The sequence below is a fragment of the Callithrix jacchus genome, chromosome 2 (assembly GCF_049354715.1).
Source record: "Callithrix jacchus isolate 240 chromosome 2, calJac240_pri, whole genome shotgun sequence".
In the NCBI taxonomy this organism is placed as follows: domain Eukaryota; kingdom Metazoa; phylum Chordata; class Mammalia; order Primates; family Cebidae; genus Callithrix; species Callithrix jacchus.
The window spans coordinates 64,700,558-64,719,670 of NC_133503.1; the positions used below are offsets into that span (position 1 = coordinate 64,700,558).

General features: G+C 49.4%; 1 protein-coding gene across 4 annotated transcripts in view; it reads right to left on the reverse strand.

Annotated features, from left to right (window-relative positions):
* Positions 1–3,755: 3,755 nt before the first annotated feature.
* SH3PXD2B (SH3 and PX domains 2B) overlaps positions 3,756–19,113 on the reverse strand; it is a 115,501-nt gene continuing 100,143 nt past the window's right edge. For all 4 annotated transcript variants that reach the window (XM_017969674.4, XM_054251750.2, XM_002744576.7 and 1 more), the window contains 3 exons: positions 16,309–16,358; positions 15,171–15,296; positions 3,756–10,526 (listed from right to left, as the gene is read on the reverse strand). In XM_017969674.4, the coding sequence (XP_017825163.2) occupies positions 8,985–10,526; positions 15,171–15,296; positions 16,309–16,358 (1,718 nt within the window). In that variant the 3' untranslated portion in view covers positions 3,756–8,984. The remainder of the gene's footprint in view (positions 10,527–15,170; positions 15,297–16,308; positions 16,359–19,113) is intronic.

Sequence of the window (19,113 nt, forward strand, 5' to 3'; positions counted from 1 at the left end):
AAGGACGTGGCTAAAGTTACAGGTGTTATGGTTCAGGTAGAATGCAAAGCAGAGCTGAAATTTAAAATTTGACATTTTTCAGTTTATTATGTGAAAGTGCTCCTGATAGATGCTCTGCGAATGGTATCACCATCAAATACATTTGAGAAACCCAATATAAATAAACCCCCTCTCAGACATTCACATTGCACAGTCTTACGTAAGAAGCTGATACGCTTGCATAAGAAAGTCCTGCAATAGGCTTTATTTAACACAGTAGTTCTCGAACTAACGTATCCACAGAACACTTATTTCCAAATTCCTACTGACATTTGCAGTGGAAAACACTTGGGGAAATGCTAAGTGGGAAGAGTATAGATTTGGGGACTGTTATGGTAAGGGGCTTTGGGTTCAGATGTCCAAGTTCATCCTCTTACTAACTGTGACCATGGGTAAATTAATCTCTCAGACTGTTAATTTCCTCACTCTTAACATGGATATAATACTTCCTATCTGTAAGAACTGTAGTGAAGATGAAAAAGAGATAACAGCTATAAACTTCTCAACTAATAGCATGTACTCAATAAACGTTAGATCCTGGCTGGGTGTGGTGGCTTACACCTGCAATCCCAGCACTTTGGGAGGCCAAGTAGGAGAATCACTTGAAGACCAGAGTTCATGACCAGTCTGGCCAACATGGTGAAACCCTGTCTCCACTAGAAAGGCAAAAATTAACTGGGCATGGTGGCACACACGCCTGCAATCCCAGCTACTTGGGAGGCTGAGGCAGGAGACTTGCTTAAACCTGGGAGGCAGAGGCTGCAGTGAGCCGAGATTGCATCACTGCACTCCAGCCCGGGCGACAGAGCAAGACTCTTGTCTCAAAAAAAGTTAGACCTTTTTCTTAATTACAGAGCTAAGTTTGGGGAACAGAAAATATTTCTTGAAGATTTGGAATCCCACGAAGTAGTTTTATCAGGATGAAAGATGCGCTTTGATTAACATTGGGGAGGGGACATAGCTGCCATGAAAGGACCAGCTTTAGTACCAGATACACCAAACACTAGCTATGCGAGCCTGTGTCCAGCACCTTTATCTTTCCAAAATGTAGTGCCTTCATATGTAAAACACTGATCTCTACTTCACATTTTGCATTTTGAGGATGGAATAAAATAGTGTACAGCACTTTGGGAGGTTGACACAGGCATACTACTTGAGGTCAGGAGTTCGACCAACTTGGCCAACATGGTGAAACCCCGTCTCTACTGCAAATACGAAAACTAGCCAGGTGTGGTGCTGCACCCTGGTAATCCCAGCTACTTGGGAGGCTGATGGTAATTCCAGCTACTTGGGAGGCTTAGGCAGGAGAATCACTTGAATTTAGGAGGTGGAGGTTGCTGTGGGCTGAGGTCTCACCACTGCACTCTAGCCTGAGCAACACAGAGAGATCCTGTCTCAAAAAGAAAAAAAAAGAAAGGAAAGACAAGAAACAGTGTATATAAAATGCCTTACAGCCCTGGAAATCAGTACCAGAGTATCATTTTTGAACATGTAGACTATACCAGGTAAGGTGCAAAACCCAGCCATTTCTCAGGATGGAGCATGTGGATTATTTCCTTAGAATAGATTTTTCAGGATATTGATTCCTGCTGAGTTAGACTTTGAGGGAGTGAAGCTGAGAAATCTGTCTTTTAACAAGCTCCCTGGTGAATCATTAAGGTCATTAATTTTGAGAACCATTGATTGGGAAGCATGAGTTGCAAGATGATGAAGAATCCCACGTGGACCAAATGATACTTGGACGATGAAGACCAAGGACCTGGAGAAGCGTGTCCCCATGATGGGACTCTTGGACCCAGAAACTCACCTTAGAGGAGGGACTGTTTGCAGGTACCTGAGGGTGAGATAGCTGGGTCATGTTTAGCATGGCTAAAGCAGTGTGACAGGGCTGGGCATGGTGCCTTATGCCTGTAATCCCAGCACTTTGGGAGGCCAAGGTGGGTGGATCACCTGAGGTCAGGAGTTTAAGACCAGCCTGGCCAATATGGTGAAACCCGACTCTACTAAAAATACAAAAATTAGCTGGTGGTACATGCCTGTAATCCCAGCTACTTGGGAGGCTGAGGCACAAGAATCGCTTGAGCCTGGAAGGCAGAGGTTGCAATGAGCCAAGATTGCACCATTGCACTCCAGACTGGATGACAAGAGTAAAACTCCCTCCCAAAAAACCAACCAAACCAAACCAAACCAAACCAAACCAAAACAAAAAACAGTATGACAGGGAAAGGTGAGTGTGACACTTCCAAGTGAGACCTGAAGGAAGGTCGTGGGGCAGAAATGTAGTGAGAGAGCATGTAGCCTGCAAAGAGAAAGCCAGGTTGGGTTCCTGATCATAGTCCCGTTGCCATCCCATCCCAGGAGGCTGATGCCCCTTCAAACCCAGCTGGAAAGCCCATACCATTGCCAGTCCTGTTATCATTAAGCACTCTTGGTTTGGAAGAACTTGGGTAAATCTGCTCTCATGGGGGCTTGGAACACATGACTTTTTCCTTCTTTTTTTTCTGAGACACAGACTTGCTCTGTCATCCAGGCTGGAGTGTAGTGGTGTGATCACAGCTCACTACAGCCTTGAACTCCTGGGCTCAAGCAATCCTCCCACTTCAGCCTCCCAAGTTGCTGGACTGCAGGTGTGCACCACCACAACTGGCTACATTTTTTTTTTTTACTTTAAGTAGAAGAAAAGTCTTGCTATGTTGCCCAGGCTGGTCTCAAACTCCTGGGTTCAAAAGATCCTCCCGCCTTGGCCTCCCAAAGTGCTGGGATTACAGGTGTGAAACACCACATCCTCTGACTTTTTCTTACTAATAGGAACACAGATGAACATATTTTTAATATATTAATAAACATTATTCCTATGCAAGTTCTGCTGGAAGGTCATTATATTGTTTCCTCTAAGCAAGGATGAATATTGCATGTAAATCCCTTCCCTCCAAGTTCTTTCGTTCAGTAACTCTGCTGGTTTTCTTCTTTCCTTAGAAAGGTGGGGTGATGGTGTCCTGTTAGTCATCTGGGACCAAGGGGACTCCACACTGGGGTTGATCTTGCCTTGGCACTGCCTCCCAGATGGCTTGGGAAGTCCTGTGGCCCGAATGTGGCGGCATTTCCCACCCCCCGACTCCCAACCTCCACTTAGTATTTTTTTTTTTTTAAGACTAGTCTTGCTCTGCCACCCAGACTGGAGTGCAGTGGCGTGATCTTGGCTCACTGTAACCTCTGCCTCTGGGATTCAAACGACTGTCCTGCCTCAGCCTGGGGAGTAGCTGGGGTTACAGGCACCCATCACTATGCCTGGCTAATTTTTGTACTTTTAGTAGAGATGGGTTTTGCCATGTTGGCCAGGCTGGTCTCAAACTCCTGACCTCAGATGATCCGCCTGCCTTGGTCTCCGAAAGTGCTGGGATTACGGGTGTGAGCTATCGTGCCTGGTCCCCTACCGAACACTCCCGATCATCAGGAGGCAATGGCAGCAAGAGGTTCACCATTCTTTGGACATAAAGGAAGCTTTGGGGAAAGCTTGGTTTGAGTCCTGGTTTGAGGACACTGTAGATAACAGAATGAAGGTGCACTATGGCCCAGAGAGGGGTCACTTATATTTCTTGGCAGTGCTCAGACACAGTTGGCATACGTTTCTGTTCCTGGATCCCAAAGACCCCAGGGCGCAAAGCTATGTACACTTTCTCTTGCTAAACAAAATCCACAGACACTGCATCTTCTCAATGAAGCTTGAAACCAGTCAAGCACTTTTATTTAAAAAAAAAAGGGAAAAAAAGTCTAATGGTAAAGTATATAGCCTATACATGCTACAGCTAGTTGTTCTCACCCCTCCCCTCATATCCTATGTATCGTTTATTTAAAGTGTTAAAGGAAACAAAAGCCACCACCAGAATGCCAATTTGCCAAGAGGGTAGAGCACGGGGGTCTCCAGCGTCATCCTATAAGCAGACACGAGGTGGTGGGCAGTGCCCACTGTTCCCAGAGGGAGATAAGAAATGACCTGTTACTTGGAAGCTCCCCAAAGCAGGAAATATGGGTTGTAGTCTAGGTGACCATAGTTTATCATCACCCCTCTAAGTGAAAGGAGTGCTAACAACAATTACACGGGCACAAAGGCATACAAGGGCACACGCTGGGGTAAAATATGGACACCACTGTTACATTGGAATTGCTTATTGCTGATGTAAGCCTGGTGGGGCATATGCTTTTTTACATGAATAGGACATCTGAAAGTGAAGGCTACTGGCTGTGGCACTGTGGTTGGCCTCTCTGAGGACAAAAGAGTTCGAGCCCCTCATCCCTGATTGCAGCTAAAAAGGCTTACTTTTGAGTCAAGGATAGAAACGGGAAGATGGAATGTTGAAACACGAAGAGGAGCTCGATAACGTGGCAGGATAGCACCAGAAACCAGACGTCACCCTACGGAGCTGGGCAGTCCGTTCTGTAGAAAGGTGCTCTGAAGGAGGTTTATGAGCTGGCAAGGACTGTGGAGCCTCCAGGGCTAGCTCAGCGGTTCTGCCTGGGACCCTCGTGGAAACTTATTCTAGTTAGGAGCAATTCCTCCAGGCCAAGGGAGGGTGCCCTGCACCCTCAGGCCTCCATGCATGCTGCTCTACCTCTCATCAGCCCACAGTCTGACACGAGGTCATCTTTGGTCTGTGGTGAGGTATGGCTGTCTGCAGTCTATACAAAAGCCCTGCACATTGGGCCTGGACAACCCTTGGGGGATAAGACTGCCACGCATGGTTCAGGCTGTTTGGTGTCCATTGTCACAGTCCAAAGAGAAGGGTACGGCCTCCATGGGGGCAGCTTAACCCAACATGTAAGACACCTGGGCACAATGAAAGGACAGGAGCCCAGCTACAATTTTTTTTTTTTTTCTTTTTTTGAGACGGAGTTTCACTCTTGTTGCCCAGGCTGGAGTGCAATGGTGCGATCTCGGCTCACTGCAACCTCTGCCTCCCGGGTTCAAGTGATTCTCCTGCCTCACCCTCCCAAGTAGCAGTGATTACAGGCATGCGCCACCACACTGAGCTAATTTTGTATTTTAAGTAGAGATGAGGTTTCTCCATGTTGGTCAGGCTGGCCTCGAACTCCTGACTTCAGGTGATCCAACCGCCTTGGCCTCTTAAAGTGCTGGGATTACAGGCATGAGGCACCACACCCGGTCTAATGTTTTTTTTCTTGATGCCAAGTTGCCAGCTATTGGAAGGCAGGAGCAGTTTCTTCTTTTTCCCACTCTGTGAGGGGTACCTGGGAGAGGCTAAATACCAGACTGTCCACTCCTCAGCCTAAGGTCCTTCCCAAGTCCTGGCATACTCAGCACCTGCTTTTTAATGTGGCACAGGTGTTCCCCCATTTTCTACCTGGTAATAAAATCCCCAGCAGGCACAAATATTTTAAGGCCAAGAACATTGCCTTGGAAATGGATTCTCTGGTAGAGGTTTAAAATGACTACTGTAACCTGGCATGGGCTCTGACAGTCCCCAGATAGGGAAGGGCCATTAAAAGCGGTTTAAGCTGGAGCTCGGCTCTCCCAAGTCTCAGCCGAGACAAGGATATACACCACCAAATGGTAAAGAAAGATTCTGAGCAAAGAAACGTGAGCAAAGGCTTCTTTTATCGAGAGGTGGTCCTAAGACTCAGATTTTCCAAATTTTTGGAGGTACCACCAGCTGTCCCTTTGCCCTTCGATGTAAGGTAGATTGTCATCACAATTGTGGTGGTAAGCAGGGGTGAAGGGAAGGAAAAAAAAATATTTGCCCACCTTTTGGGCTGCCATTTGGCCTGTGACCTACTGAAATGTGTGACCAAGAGGTGGAGGGAACAGACACCAAAATTCAGAGGGAGGGTCACTTGATTCCCTGGAAGCCCTACGCACATTTCCCTGCGAATGGCAGAGGAAAAGTCGTGGGCAAAGGATAAAGAAACCCAAACCCTAGATCTGAGTCCCAGCTTGGCCACTATTTGGACAAGGCTGGGCCATGTGACCTCTCTCTCTGAACCTTAATTTTCTCACTATAGATCAGGGCTGGTCCTATCCGCCTCACAGGATTGCTGCAAGGATTAAAGGAAGGAGTGTGTTTGGGCACTGGTCACCGGCCCGGTGCTTGGCACAGCTGTCACGATGGGCCTGGACACCTTCTAGAGCCATGACCCCAGGAGAGTTCTGCGTATGTCCTGTCAGTTGTTCAAAGAATAGCGACCACAGTCCTGGATGGGGTAAACCTAAGTCCCAGGTGAGGAAAGCGAGGAGAGTGACTGGCCATCCAGACCAACCCACTGCCACTCCCTGGGGAAGTGTCTAGCACTGTAGGAAAAGGAGCTGGACACAGATGTCCTCAGGACATAGACAGGACCCGCCAAGAGCACAGTGAACAGAGAGGAATGTGGCTTCAGTACCTACAGTTCATGTCACAGTAATAGTTATCATCATAGCAAAAAAGAAAGGCAGATTCTTTCATTTGCAGGAACACGTTCTGCCCAGAGGAAGGTGGGGCAAGTCTGTTTCTACCCAGCTGACCCCTGGGAGGAAGGAATGAGGCAAGAGAGAAACTCCTTCAGTGAAGTCAGCAGACAGAACTCAAAGCTCTTCCAGCTAGGGATGGAGCCACACACATCTGTCTACTCAGTGCCTAGCACATGGTAGGCACTCACAAAATACCTGAAAATGTCACTGAAAGCCAAAGAGCAAATCAGAAAAAAAACAACAACAACAAAAAAAACAACCGTGAGTTTTGCCTTTTGAAATGTAGACAGGAGTTCAAGACCAGCCTGGCCATCAGGGTGAAACCCTATCTGAAAAAAAAAAAAAAATGTAGTCAAATCCCACATAGCGTCACAAAAGTTGTTTAAACCAAAGTGGATCAAGAACTCAGGAAAGCTGCCATGGGGCCACCTCTCGCGGGGGACCCTCAAGTGGTGGCAGACCTTCCCTGCCTCCCTTCTTCCCCTGGCTGCCATCTGTCCCCAAGATTCTGGGCACAGGGGCAAGTGGGCCCTGCAAGAGATGCCTCAGGGCCCTGCCCAAGCCTCTCTGGGGAGTGGAATTTGCAGGCCGACTGGAGGAAGGGACTAAAGATGTTACAGGTGAGCAGAGGAAGCTCCTTCTCATGCAGAAGCAGCCAGTGCCCACGTGGCAGGGGGTAGAGCTGGGTGGCGGGACAGAAGAAGGCTGTTCCAGAAAACCTCTGGCACTGCACGTAGACAGTGAGCATCCCCCCAAAACACTGGGTTTGTGGGTCCAAAAGTATCTCAGCAGATGAACACTGTGAACTGGAGATCTCGGGTGAGGCAGGGCTACCTCGGTTGGGTAGAATGGGAAGGAGTTCTGCTCTGCTCTTACTCTGGGCTGGAAGCTAGAAATGCTGGGTCCTGATTTTGTTTTTGCAGTGACTCAGCCATGCCTCTCCATGCCTCAGTTTGATAGATGACCACATCTGCCCTGGGCTTCATCCAGGGAGAAAACAGACTTGTAGGTGCATGAAAAAAGGAAAAAAAAAAAAGACAAATGCCAGAGAGGTGCAGGAAGCAGCTCTGCCTGGCCCTGGGTGCCCTGTCTCCTTATGGGACTGCTGCATGCTATGCTTAGCCCCTCGAGGCCGGCCTGTGAGGCCATCTCAGCTCCCATTGCTCCATCAGCTCTATTCCCCATGGGCAACAGCTTAGAAGCAGGGAACAGGGCTCTGTGCCAACCACCAGGACCCTGGCATTCTCCTGATATGAAGACGCAGCTATTGAATCCAGGACAGCCTTTGGTATAAGCTGCTGTGGGCCAGAGGGATGGTGGGTGTGGGAGCAGCCACGAAGGCCCCCTCACCCCCACCACAATGAAGCCACTTGGCCACCTGCTCTGGCACCTAGCCGGCTTCTATCTCTTTCCTGCCTGGTTTGCCTTTTATAGAGGGGAAGGCACAGGTATTGAAGTCAGGCAGGCCTGGACTCAAATCATCTTCCCTCTTCTTCCTGGCTGGTGTGTCCCTTTCACATGGACTGAGTTTCCTTATCTATAAAGGGGATATAATATCACAAGGGAGGTTGTGAGGGTCAAAACATGAATGCAAAGTGCCAAGTACAGTGGTTGGCACCACCGAGTCACTCAGCAAAAGGGTGCTCACGAGGGCACGACTTGTGAGTGGGCCTCTTACTCAAACAGACTTTGAGATTCTTGCTTTAGGTAGGCAAAAATGAAATGTTTGAAGCTGGGGAGGGAATTATTATTGAGAAGCCCCAGCGGGACTGGAGCCTACAGCAGGAAAGTATGGCATGCGCGGGGCTGGAACCACCCTTCAGGGCTGACCATGGTCCCAAGATAGAGAAGGTGGGAGGCAGGGTTGCCAAGCGGACTTTCAGACCCACTCCTGGGGGAGCTGCATCCAGTGGAACCTCAGAGGCGCACAGGCCTGAGGCCAAGGGGAGGACACTTTCCCTGGGACTGGCAATGGAATGGACTTCTTCAGGACAACGGTCTTGCTGGCACCAGGGATTTTAGGGAGAGTGAATAAAGCCTCTGGGCTTTTAGAAACATGAAGTTGGAGCAAGTCATCAAGGATTGGGTGGGCTGCCCCTCACGGTGCCATGTCCAAGCCATGAGACCCTTGCTGGAGTTTCTCCAGGTGATGGGCTCCAGTCCTGGAGGCCTTGGAGAGTCCTGGTCCCACTGCTGGGTGGCAATGCCATTGGCCAGGAGTTCTCTTAAGGCAGGGATGCTGACATGGACACAAAGCAAGGTCTGTGGCTGCTGAGCCTCCAGGAATGCTGTGATGGGAGGGATCAGACCCAGGGGCACTCGAGGAATCTGAAACTCTCTGCCCAGGGGAGGCAAGAAGCCATGGTATCCCAGAGTCTGTCTGCCTTGGAAGCTGCGTGGAGAATGATAAATTAAGAGGTGTATTAAATATGTGGTAAAGCCAGCAAGGACCAGCAGGCCCTCGAGGCAGAAAGGGAGTTGGCTACGGCTTCTTTCTAAGATAGTTGGAAGGAATCCACCCTTCCCAAGAAGGGGCTCCACTCAGGACCTGGCAGAACCACCAGCCACTGCTATTCCTCTCCCGGACTTCAAACACCGTCCCTTCCTGGAAGCTGCTGGTGTCTTTGTCTCCTTCAAAGCTGGCCACGGCCACATACAAAGAGTCCTTCAGGCCATCGGCACTGGGGACGGAGGCTACAGCTGCTTTCTCCCAGTTTTCTCCAATCTTGCCGGTCCCCCGTGGGCCCAGGCTGCCTTTGCTTCGAATATCATCCTCGCCCCCGAAAGAGTTGGAGAGAAAAGGTTTGGCTTTTGGAGGGACTTGGAGAGCATGGCCTGGGGTGGGAGCGGCCCTGCTTTCGTGGGCTTCACGCTGTGGACCTCTGATCTCTAGGAGAGGCCCGGCTGACGAAGAGGTTTTCTTCGGAGGGGGTGGTCTCCGGGGTGGGACCACAGGTCTCTGCTGGGGAGCCTCTTGGAGAGGAACAGGCACACTCTTAGACACAGGATCGGTGGTCTTGGCTGGCCTTGGAAAGGCTCTGCAGGACATCTCTTTTGGATTGAGCCCATCTGGTTTGCCTGTCCTTTCCTGGGTTCGGCCGGGCCCCTCTCCTGGGAGGAAGCTTCGGCTGAAGGCCACATCTTGACCCCCTCCTGCCTGGGGGCTCTCCCCATCCAACAGTGACTTGTCCTGGGATTTGGCAGGCCTGAGCTTACTCCTGAGGTTGCAGATGTCGACTTGGTCTTCACCCTGAGGTGGCTCTGTTTTGGGGCAAGGAGCTGGTTTTGGCCTAACCTGAGGTCTGGACTTCAAGAAGGGATTCTGGGGAGTAGCTTCTGGCTTCTCCTCCGGCAGGTCAGTTTTGGATTTGGAGACAGGTCGCAGGTTGGGCTTCTTCACTTCCTTGGCCAAGACCTTGTGGCCACACTCCAGCCCCATGTCATTTTTCAGCTGGAGCAGTTTGCTTTTGTCAGGTTTGGGCTCCGGCCTCCTACTGTCCCGGGCTGGAGGGGTGTGCTTGGCTGGAACCATCGGCAAAATCATGCCCGGAGGCTTGGGGGCGGGGCCCCGGAGCTGCTGCGTCTTCTGCCGCTCCCGCTCCAGCAGCTCCTCTTCCGACTTGATGATGGATTCTTTCCGTGGAGGGAGGCTGGGCTTCTCCTCCATGTCGGGGTCTGAAATCTCCTCATAGCCTGCTGACGCAGACATGTCTGAAGAGGTCTTTCTCAGGACCTCCTTACCGCCCTTCCAGTCTTTAGACCATGGCAACCCTGAGTCCATGGCTCCATGTGGTGCCTCAGGCAGGGGCCGGGAGGGGCCCGTGGCTTCACTGCCCATGCTGTTCTCTAGCGCTGCTGCATCCCCCGACCGGAGCTGGGTCACCTCGTGGGGCAGGGGAGCCAGAAAGTTGGGTCTCGAGGCATTGCTGGTTTTCTTGTACTTGTCAATGAAGGTTGCCGGGGCCCACCCTTCCTTATCTTCAATCTGAATGTACCACCAGCCACTCAAGTTTTTCTCGATCACCTGCAAGGGAGGATAGAGAAAGGCACTTGGGTCGATGCCACAGCCAGCAGATGGGATGGTTTGGGAGAACCCAACTGGAGCTCTAGAAGCTGTCACTTTGTACTTAGCAGCTCCTCCTGCAAGTACAAGGGGACCACCAATGGAGATCTTACCATGTTCTAGGAATATTTTACCTGGGGGTAGATTCTTGTCTAACTGAATTCCCCCTAAAGCATTCCATGAGACGTGGACTGGGGTATAGGTGCTTGTGTGTGTGTGTGTGTGTGTGTGTGTGTGTGAGATGGAGTCTCGCTCTGTCACCAAGCTGGAGTGCAATGGCATGATCTTGGCTCACTGTGACCTCTGCCTCCCGGTTCAAGTAATTCTCCTGTCTCAGCCTCCTGAGTAGCTAGCTGTGACTACAGGTGCACCCCACCACGCCCGGCTAATTTTAGTATTTTTAGTAGAGACGAGGTTTCACCATGTTGTCCAGGATGTTCTCAATCTCTTGACCTCATGATCTGCCTGCCTCAGCCTCCCAAAGTGCTGGGATTACAGGTGTGAGCCACCACGCCTGGCCGGGTATAGGTACTTAATTTGAGTTGGTCCTAAGAAATACAAGTAAGGAAGTAGAGAGAGAAAGAAGGGAAGGAGGGAGGCCAATTATGAGCAAGTTATTGATCTGGGCCATGGGGTTTGATCTGCCGGGGACCCTCAGAGAGACGACGAAGCCAGTGCCTCAGAATGGTCCCTCTGGGGAGGTGCGCATTTATCTGTTAACTCCCGGCCCCTCTCTACCCAGGGCATTGACTCCTCTCCCCTTCTGGGAAGCTGTCAGCTTGCAGGGACCTGTGTGTAGGCACAGGTGAATTCAGGTGGATCAGGGCACCGGCAGTGCCTGTTATAATTCTAAAGAGAACGCAAAAGCCAAAGCTACCCTGGATACTAGCTTCTCAGATGAAGAAGTTAGCTAGTGTTTATAGAGGCCACAACATATGAAAAATACCTACCTTTTTTTTTTTTTGAGACAGAGTCTTGCTCTGTCACACAGGCTGAAGTGCAGTGGCATGATCTCAGCTCACTATAACCTCCACCTCCCAGGTTCAAGAGATTCTCATGCCTTAGTCTCCCAAGTAGCTAGGATTACAGGTGTGTGCCACCATACGTGGCTAATTTTTGTATTTTTAGTAGAGATAGGGTTTCACCATGTTGGTCAGGCTGCTCTCGAACTCCTGGCCTTAAGTGATCTGCCCGCCTCAACCTCCCAAAGTGCTGAGATTACAGGTGTGAGCCACTGCACTTGGCCTGAAAAATACCTGTCTTTGAACACAGGAATTATATTCAGCTCGAAGAGATGCTCCTGTTTATAAACAAGGGACATGGGGCTGGTGGAGTAGAATAGAATTTCATCTCGTCTCTACTTCTCTGTGGATACTCGCCTGTTGGATGGAATGGTGGGTGGAATCACCCATGTTTAAGATCTTGTTCTGTCTCTTTCTTGTCCAGCACTGCACGGCTGAATTTACACAGGCGAAAGGTGTGCTTGCTATTATGGGCCGAATTGTGTCCCCCTACCCAAATTTATATGCTGAAGCCCTAAGCCCCAATACCTCCAAATGTGACTGTATTTGGTAACAGGGCCTTTAAAGAGGTGATTAAAGTTAAAATGGGTCATTAAGGTGGGCTGATAGAGTTTGGATGTATGTCCCCACCCAAGTCTCACGTTGAAATGGAATCCCCACTGTTGGCGGTAGGAGCTGGTGGGAGGTGTTTGGGTCATGGGGGCGGATCCCTCATGAATGGGTTGGTGTCCTTCCCCTGGTAATGAGGTCTCTTGAGATCTGGTTGTTTAAAACGTGTGTGGTGTCTCCTTCCTACTCTCTGTTGCTCCACTCTCGCTATGTGACATGCCTACTCCTGCTTTGCCTTCTGCCATGAGTAAAAGCTCCCTGAGCCTCCCCAGAAGCCAAGCAGATGCTGGCACCATGCTTTCTGTACAGCATGCCAAACTGTGAGTCAAGTAAACCTCTTTTCTTTATAAATTACCCAGTCTCAGGTATTTATAGCAATCCAAGAATGGCCTAATACATGGGCCTTAGTTCAATATGACCGATGTCCAGATAAGAAGAGGAGATCAGAAAACACACAGAGGCTGAGGGATGATCGCATGAGAAAGAGTGGGCAGGTGTCCATATAGAAGCCAAGGAGAGAGGACACAGGAGAAACGAAACCTGCTGACACCTTGATCTTGAACTTCTGGCTTCCCAAACTGTGAGACAATAAACTGCTGTTGTTTGAGCCACGTCACCCAGTCTGGTATTTGTTTATGCAGCCAGCAGAGATGCACACTGCAATTCCCTGGTAGGCTGTCTCTGTACTTGGAAGACACCCTCAGCTGGGGACTGTAACCTCACTTTACACATGCAGAACTGAGCCTCAGGAGAGCTGACGAACACACAGCAGGTTGTGTAGAAAGTCCAGCGATCGGAGGAGAGTCGAAGGCGGGGGGGGCGGGGGGGGGGGCGGGGGGGCGGGGGCGGGGCGGTGGGCTTCAGAGTCACCCAATCTCGCCTCTCAGAAGAGAACCTGCTTGGAGAAGGGCTGTGTCTGGGGTGAGAAATTGCAGGAGCAGAGATGGCTCTGGGAGAGGGACGCCAGCCACAGACTTAGCGCCAGGACACAAAGTCTGGGCTCTGGGCCTGCAGTCCTGGGTTCTAATCTTGGCTTTACCGCTTACTGCCTGAGAGGCCTGGGGCAAGCCATGTGCCTCAGATTCCACATCACAGAAGGAAGATGATAAGAACAATTTAACACCCACTTATAGAATTTTTGGAGCCTCAAGCGCTAGTACATACAACAGCACTTGATAAATGCTGTGCACTTGGTAATGCTCCTGTGATTAAATTTGAACGAAGGTTACTGAGCCAGCGGGATGCACTTGACAGGCAGCACTTAATGAGTCCCACTGGAATCTCCAGGAAAGGCCACTGATAAATGTAAGCTCTTTATGTGAGGAAGACTGGCATCTTATCAACACTTGATAGCTCTGGTAAAAATTACAGGCCATGCTAGGCATACAAGTTGTTGTCAGCCCATTCATAAATACAACATTAATACTTAATTCTGTGAGAAACTGAAAACAGGATAATCAATATTAGATGTATCAGTAGATTTGTCAAGCTTACACTCCATGCAAAGTATTGTGGTAGAAGCTCTGAACATGTGTGTTCTGAATCATGATAAACGGGCGTTTCGGTTTACTAGAGGGAGGCCACAAGCTACTATGAGTAAAGGCAAATGAGAGATCAGAAGCCGGGCATGGTGGCTCATGGCTGTAATTCCAGCACTTTGGGAGGCTGAGGTAGACAGATAACCTGAGGTCAGGAGTTTGAGACTAGCCTGGCCAACATGATGAAACCCCATCTCTACTAAAAATACAAAAAAAAAAAAATTAGCTGGGTGTGATGGTGGGCACCTATAATCTCAGCTACTTGGGAGGCTGAGGCAGGAGAATCATCTAAACTTGGGAGGCGGAGGTTGCAGTGAGCCAAGATTGGGCCATGGCACTTCAGCCTGGGCGACAGAGCAAGACTCCATCTAAAAAAAAAAAAAAAAAATCACAAGAATGAGGGAAAAGAAAAGAGAGTGGGCTTTAAAACCAGAGAGACCAGGGGGGAGCAGGAAAACAAAACAAAACAAAACAACAGAGAGACTTGGCTTCACATCCCAACTCCATTGCTTACTAGCTGTGTTACTATAGGCAATTAATTTACCTAATGCCTCTGAGTCTCATCTATAAAACATGCTGACAGAAAAAAAAAGAAAAACCAACCAACCAATGAACCAATGCCATGCTGCTGGTATTGACTTCGTGGGACTTCTGTGAAGATCAGTTATCAAGGAGGTAAGGCACCTGACACAGAAGAGGTGAGAGATGAATCAATTCAACCTCTGCCTCCGAAGGTGGAATGGGGAGAATCTGACCAACTCTTACGCATGACAGAGTAGACTTGGTGATACGTGTGATTGGCTCACCTGCTTTTGAAACTGTCTCAAGAACCATCTTTGCTAAAGGATTCCAAACCCTGGCCCTTGTTGCCGTCCCCTTACTTACAGGTTTTCTTGGAAATATGAGAAAGAACTATCTTTAAGCTCCAACCCCATGAAGAAAGGAAAGAAAAACACAGAAAGAGAATCCAGGGAATAAAGCCAGCAAGCAGAGGGAGTGGGAAGAAAAGGAAAGAGGAGAAGCAAGAATGGAGGTGGGAGGTGGTAAGGAAAGGCACACAGCCAGTCACACAAGACCACATACTGTGGGATTTCATCTATGTGGCATGTCTACAGCAGGCACTTCTATGGAGACAGGAAGTGATTAGTGGCTGCTTAGGGCTGGCAGGGAGGATTGAGGGGAAATAGAAGGTGACTGTTGATGGGTAAGGGGTTTCTTTTTGTTCTGGAATTAGATCGTGGTGAGGGTTGTGCACCCCTGTGAATATCATAAACCACTGAATTTTACACTTCAAATTGGTAAACTGTATGGTATGTGAACTATAAAACTATTAATCTCCACCCACCCAGTGAAGTAGGAGGTGACAGGGGAGAAGGAGGAGGTGATGCCTGGAATCAGGAACCACAAGTAGGCAAAGGAACACCAGTCCAACTCACCTCGACCTTCAGGCCTGCCTGGAAGCTGATGCCATCTGGGATGGTTGTCTGGAACTCGGCGATGGTGTAATACTCTTCCTCTACTTGAGGCGGGATGGGCGGCTTTGGCAGATTGAGGCCTCGAGGCTGGTATGATCACAGACAGGGTTATCTCCAATGCTAAGTGCACTCCCGTGACCCTAGGCCAGGGGAGACTGAGGGCCTGGGGCATGCAATCATCCTCACAAGGGTGCTGGGGACCTAGTTGGATTCTAAGGGACACCACAAATAGGACCACGCAGATTGTCATTTCCCCGGTAAGATCTCACTGGCCCATCAGCTTTAGGGAGATGAGAAGAAACACGGGGCATGTAGTTACAATCATGAGAATTTGGAGCAAGACCATATTCTCTGAAACAAGAGGCAGTGAGGGTTGTGGAGGGAACTTGGGTTTGTTGGTTAGATCCATCTGGGCTGGAAATGCTGACAGTGGAAGTGACCTTGGGCAAATCACCCCCTTCTAGAGCCTGTTTTCTGTCCTGTAGAGTGAGCATAACAGTGTCTACCTGGTGAGGTTGTTCAAGTATTAAATGAGTTAATGATGTGAGGCACTCAGCACACTGCATGGCACGCAACAGGTGTTTGAGAAATGGCAGACATTAAAAAAAAATACAACCCTGATAGCGCAAACCCCATCTCAAAAAAAATAACAAAAAACCCCCCAAAACCCAATAACTCATCTTTCAAAGTACTGGCTAAAAAGGTACCTAGAATTTTCCAAAATGAAGTATGAACGCAGACACAGATGGAGTATGAACACAGATGATATTTGTGTCTCACCTCAGCTTGGGCCTCAAGTTGCTTGACCTGAGAAGACCAATCTAAGACCCAGAGAAGGGCTCAGGGAGCAGAAAGCAGGTCCCAAGGCCCAACTGTCACAAGAGCACTCTGGCCCTGTGGGCAAACTATTTCACCTGCCTACCCCTCAGTCTTTCCACCTGAGATTGGGACGAGCATTTATATAGGCTGTTTCTCAAGGCTGTTGTGTGGACAGGCAAGAGAGCATTTCTGGAAGGGCGAGGGGTGTGTGAAGGGCTGGTGGACACCCTTCACAGCCTTCAAGTCAGTGGCCACTCCCCAGTAGCGAGGGTCGACTTACAATGGTCATGTCCCGGCGAGGAGGGGGTCTCTGCCTCATTTTTGGTGATCCTATGGAGAAATGAGAGCTTATTACACTCACGTGCAGAGTGCTACAGATGAGATTCCTGAGCTGGGCACCAGGACAGATCTATTCTCTCCTGCAGAAGATTGAACACAGGCGTTTGCCGGCTGCTGCAACCCTTCCTGCAAGAAGAGCCTGGGCAGGAAGGAGCTGCTCATGTGTGGCTCATGCTTGGCTCAGGACTCTCTCGATATAGTTTTTTCTGGATCTTTTCTATCCAGGAATGAAAGGGGGTGGTGGTGAGTCCTCAAGTAAAGAAACTTCTCCAGAAAGGGCTAAAAGCAAAGTCTTCAGAATAACACAGAGATGGGTCCCAATCCAGCTTTGAGGCTTGTGGCTACTGGCACTGGACAGATGACTGGACTCTCTGAGCCACGAGGCCCTCATCTGTAGAACTGGCATAGTGTGTGCCACCCAGGGCAGCGGTGAGGATGAAAGGAAACATCAGGGAAGCTCCTGGCATGTGGCAGGTGTACAACAAATGTTAACTGCCCCTGGTTTTGTGCTCTAGAACAACCCAAACACAACAACACACAAACACACTGAACCAAACACACTTGGGCTGATGACTCAGGGGTTTATACTCTGGAGGGGGCTGCCCTAGCTCTGGGTCTCAGGGCCAGGAGGATGAGCACTTTGCAGTGGTCCAAGGCTCCTGGCTAAAGGCAGAATGTTGACCAAGTTCAGCACGGGTTCATACAGAAGGGTAGTTTGGAGTTGGGGTGTAGAGGAGATTGCTAATCCCTTAAATTCCCATTTACCTGTCTTCTATTGGAAAAAATAGCAACAGAGTTTTGGCCAAGACATTTAGCTGCCTACATAAAGACTTCATTTCCCAGACACCCTTGCAGCCAGGTATTGCCATATGACTCAGTTCTGGCCAGTGGGATGTGAGACAAAGTAGACAGTGTGTAGCTTCTGAGCTGTGCCCCCATTTTTCCCCCACTGCTTTTCATTGGCTGGACTAGTAGTGAGCCATTCTGGATGAGATGGATGAGGACAACAAGACACATGCAGAGTGATAAGACTCTTGATTGCATGGAGCTGCCATACCGGCTCTTGACATATACACAGAGTGTTTCGTGAAAAAGAAATACATTCCTAGATTATTTGAGCCACTGTTACTGGATGTGTGTATATGTGTATATTCAGTGGTGGGGGGAGTTTCTTTGTTTTAGCATCTGAATTTATCTATCATCTATCTATCTATTTTCTGAGAGACAGTCTTGCTCTGTTGCCCAGGCTCGAGTGTAGTGGTGCAATCACAGCTCACTGCAGCCTCAATCTCCTGGGATCAAGTGATCCTCCCACCTCAGCCACCCTAGTAGCTGGGACCATAGGTGCATGCCACCATGCCCAGCTAGTTAAAACAATTTTTTTTTTTTGTAGATAGGGGGTCTCACTACGTTGCCCAGGCTGGTCTCAAACTCCTGGCCTCAAGTGGTCCTCCAGCCTCAGCCTCCCAAGGCACTGGGATTACAGGTGTGGGCCACTGTGCCCAGCCTGAACCTATACTAACAAAGACATTGAGGTTGCAGAGTTTCATATGCTCCTGTGGTCTTAATGGGAATACACCTATCCTCTTGGCCATGATTGACAGATTAGAATCACACAAACAGAGCTGGATGTGGTGGCTCACACCTGTAATCCCAACACTTTGGGTGAGGTGGGAGGATCACGAGGTCAGTGGTTCGAGACCAGCCTGACCAACATGGTGAAATCCCGTCTCTACTTAAAAAAAACAAAAATTAGCCGGGAGTGGTGGGTAGCTATAATCCCAGCTACGTGGGAGGGTGAGGTAGGAGAATTGCTTGAACCTGGGAGGTGGACGTTGTGGTGAGCTGAGAGCACGCCATTGCACTCCAGCCTGGGTGACAGAATGAGATTCTGTCTCAAAAAAAAAAAAAAAAAAAAAGAATCGCACACAAATTCGGGGCTGGCCAGAACCCCCACCACAGCACATGAGAAAACATGATCAGTGACTTCTTAGGGCAGCTGAGCAGAGTATGAAGCTTGGTTGAGGGACTGAAGAAATTCATTGCCACTTAAAAATAGCAGGGAGAAGCCCAGCCAGGGGCGGTGGCTCTGTGGGTAGCTCAAAGTCCTTTCTTAACAGACAGAGTCCACTGCCCTGCATGACCAAGACAGGATCATGGGCAGTGTGCATGAGTCCCGGGCACCAGCGTGCCCATGCAGACATGGTATGGTAGCCAGTGTGACCAGGCTGACCACAGTAATGAACTCTACTCTCAGGTGTGCTGGGAACATTAAATAGTGAAATATACACGAGGAGGCTTTGAAAAGCAAGATGGGAGAGGCATTGGTGCTGGAGTAAACCCCATAGGGTCGTCTTCTTCTTTCTCTGGCTTAGAAACAAGGCCACATGGAGGAATAGAGAGCACAGCACTGCCAGGTTCAAGTCCCTGTGGCTGACAGCCGCTAGCTGGGGGCCTTGGGCACACCCTCTCACCCTTCAGACTCCCAATCTGTTAAACAGAAAAAGTAGTAATTCCTTCAAAGGTAGCTAGGAGGAGTCAATGAGACTGATTAGAAGGTTTCTGGCATGTAGAAAGTGCTTGAAAAACAGTAGCCAGTGTGACCACCGTGAGATAGTGGAAAGAATGTCACCTAGGGGAGGAAAGCAACAGCTCTTTTTTTTTTTTTTTTTGAGATGGAGTCTCGCTCTTGTCACCCAAGCTAGAGTGCAATGGTATGATCTTGGCTCACTGCAACCTCCACCTC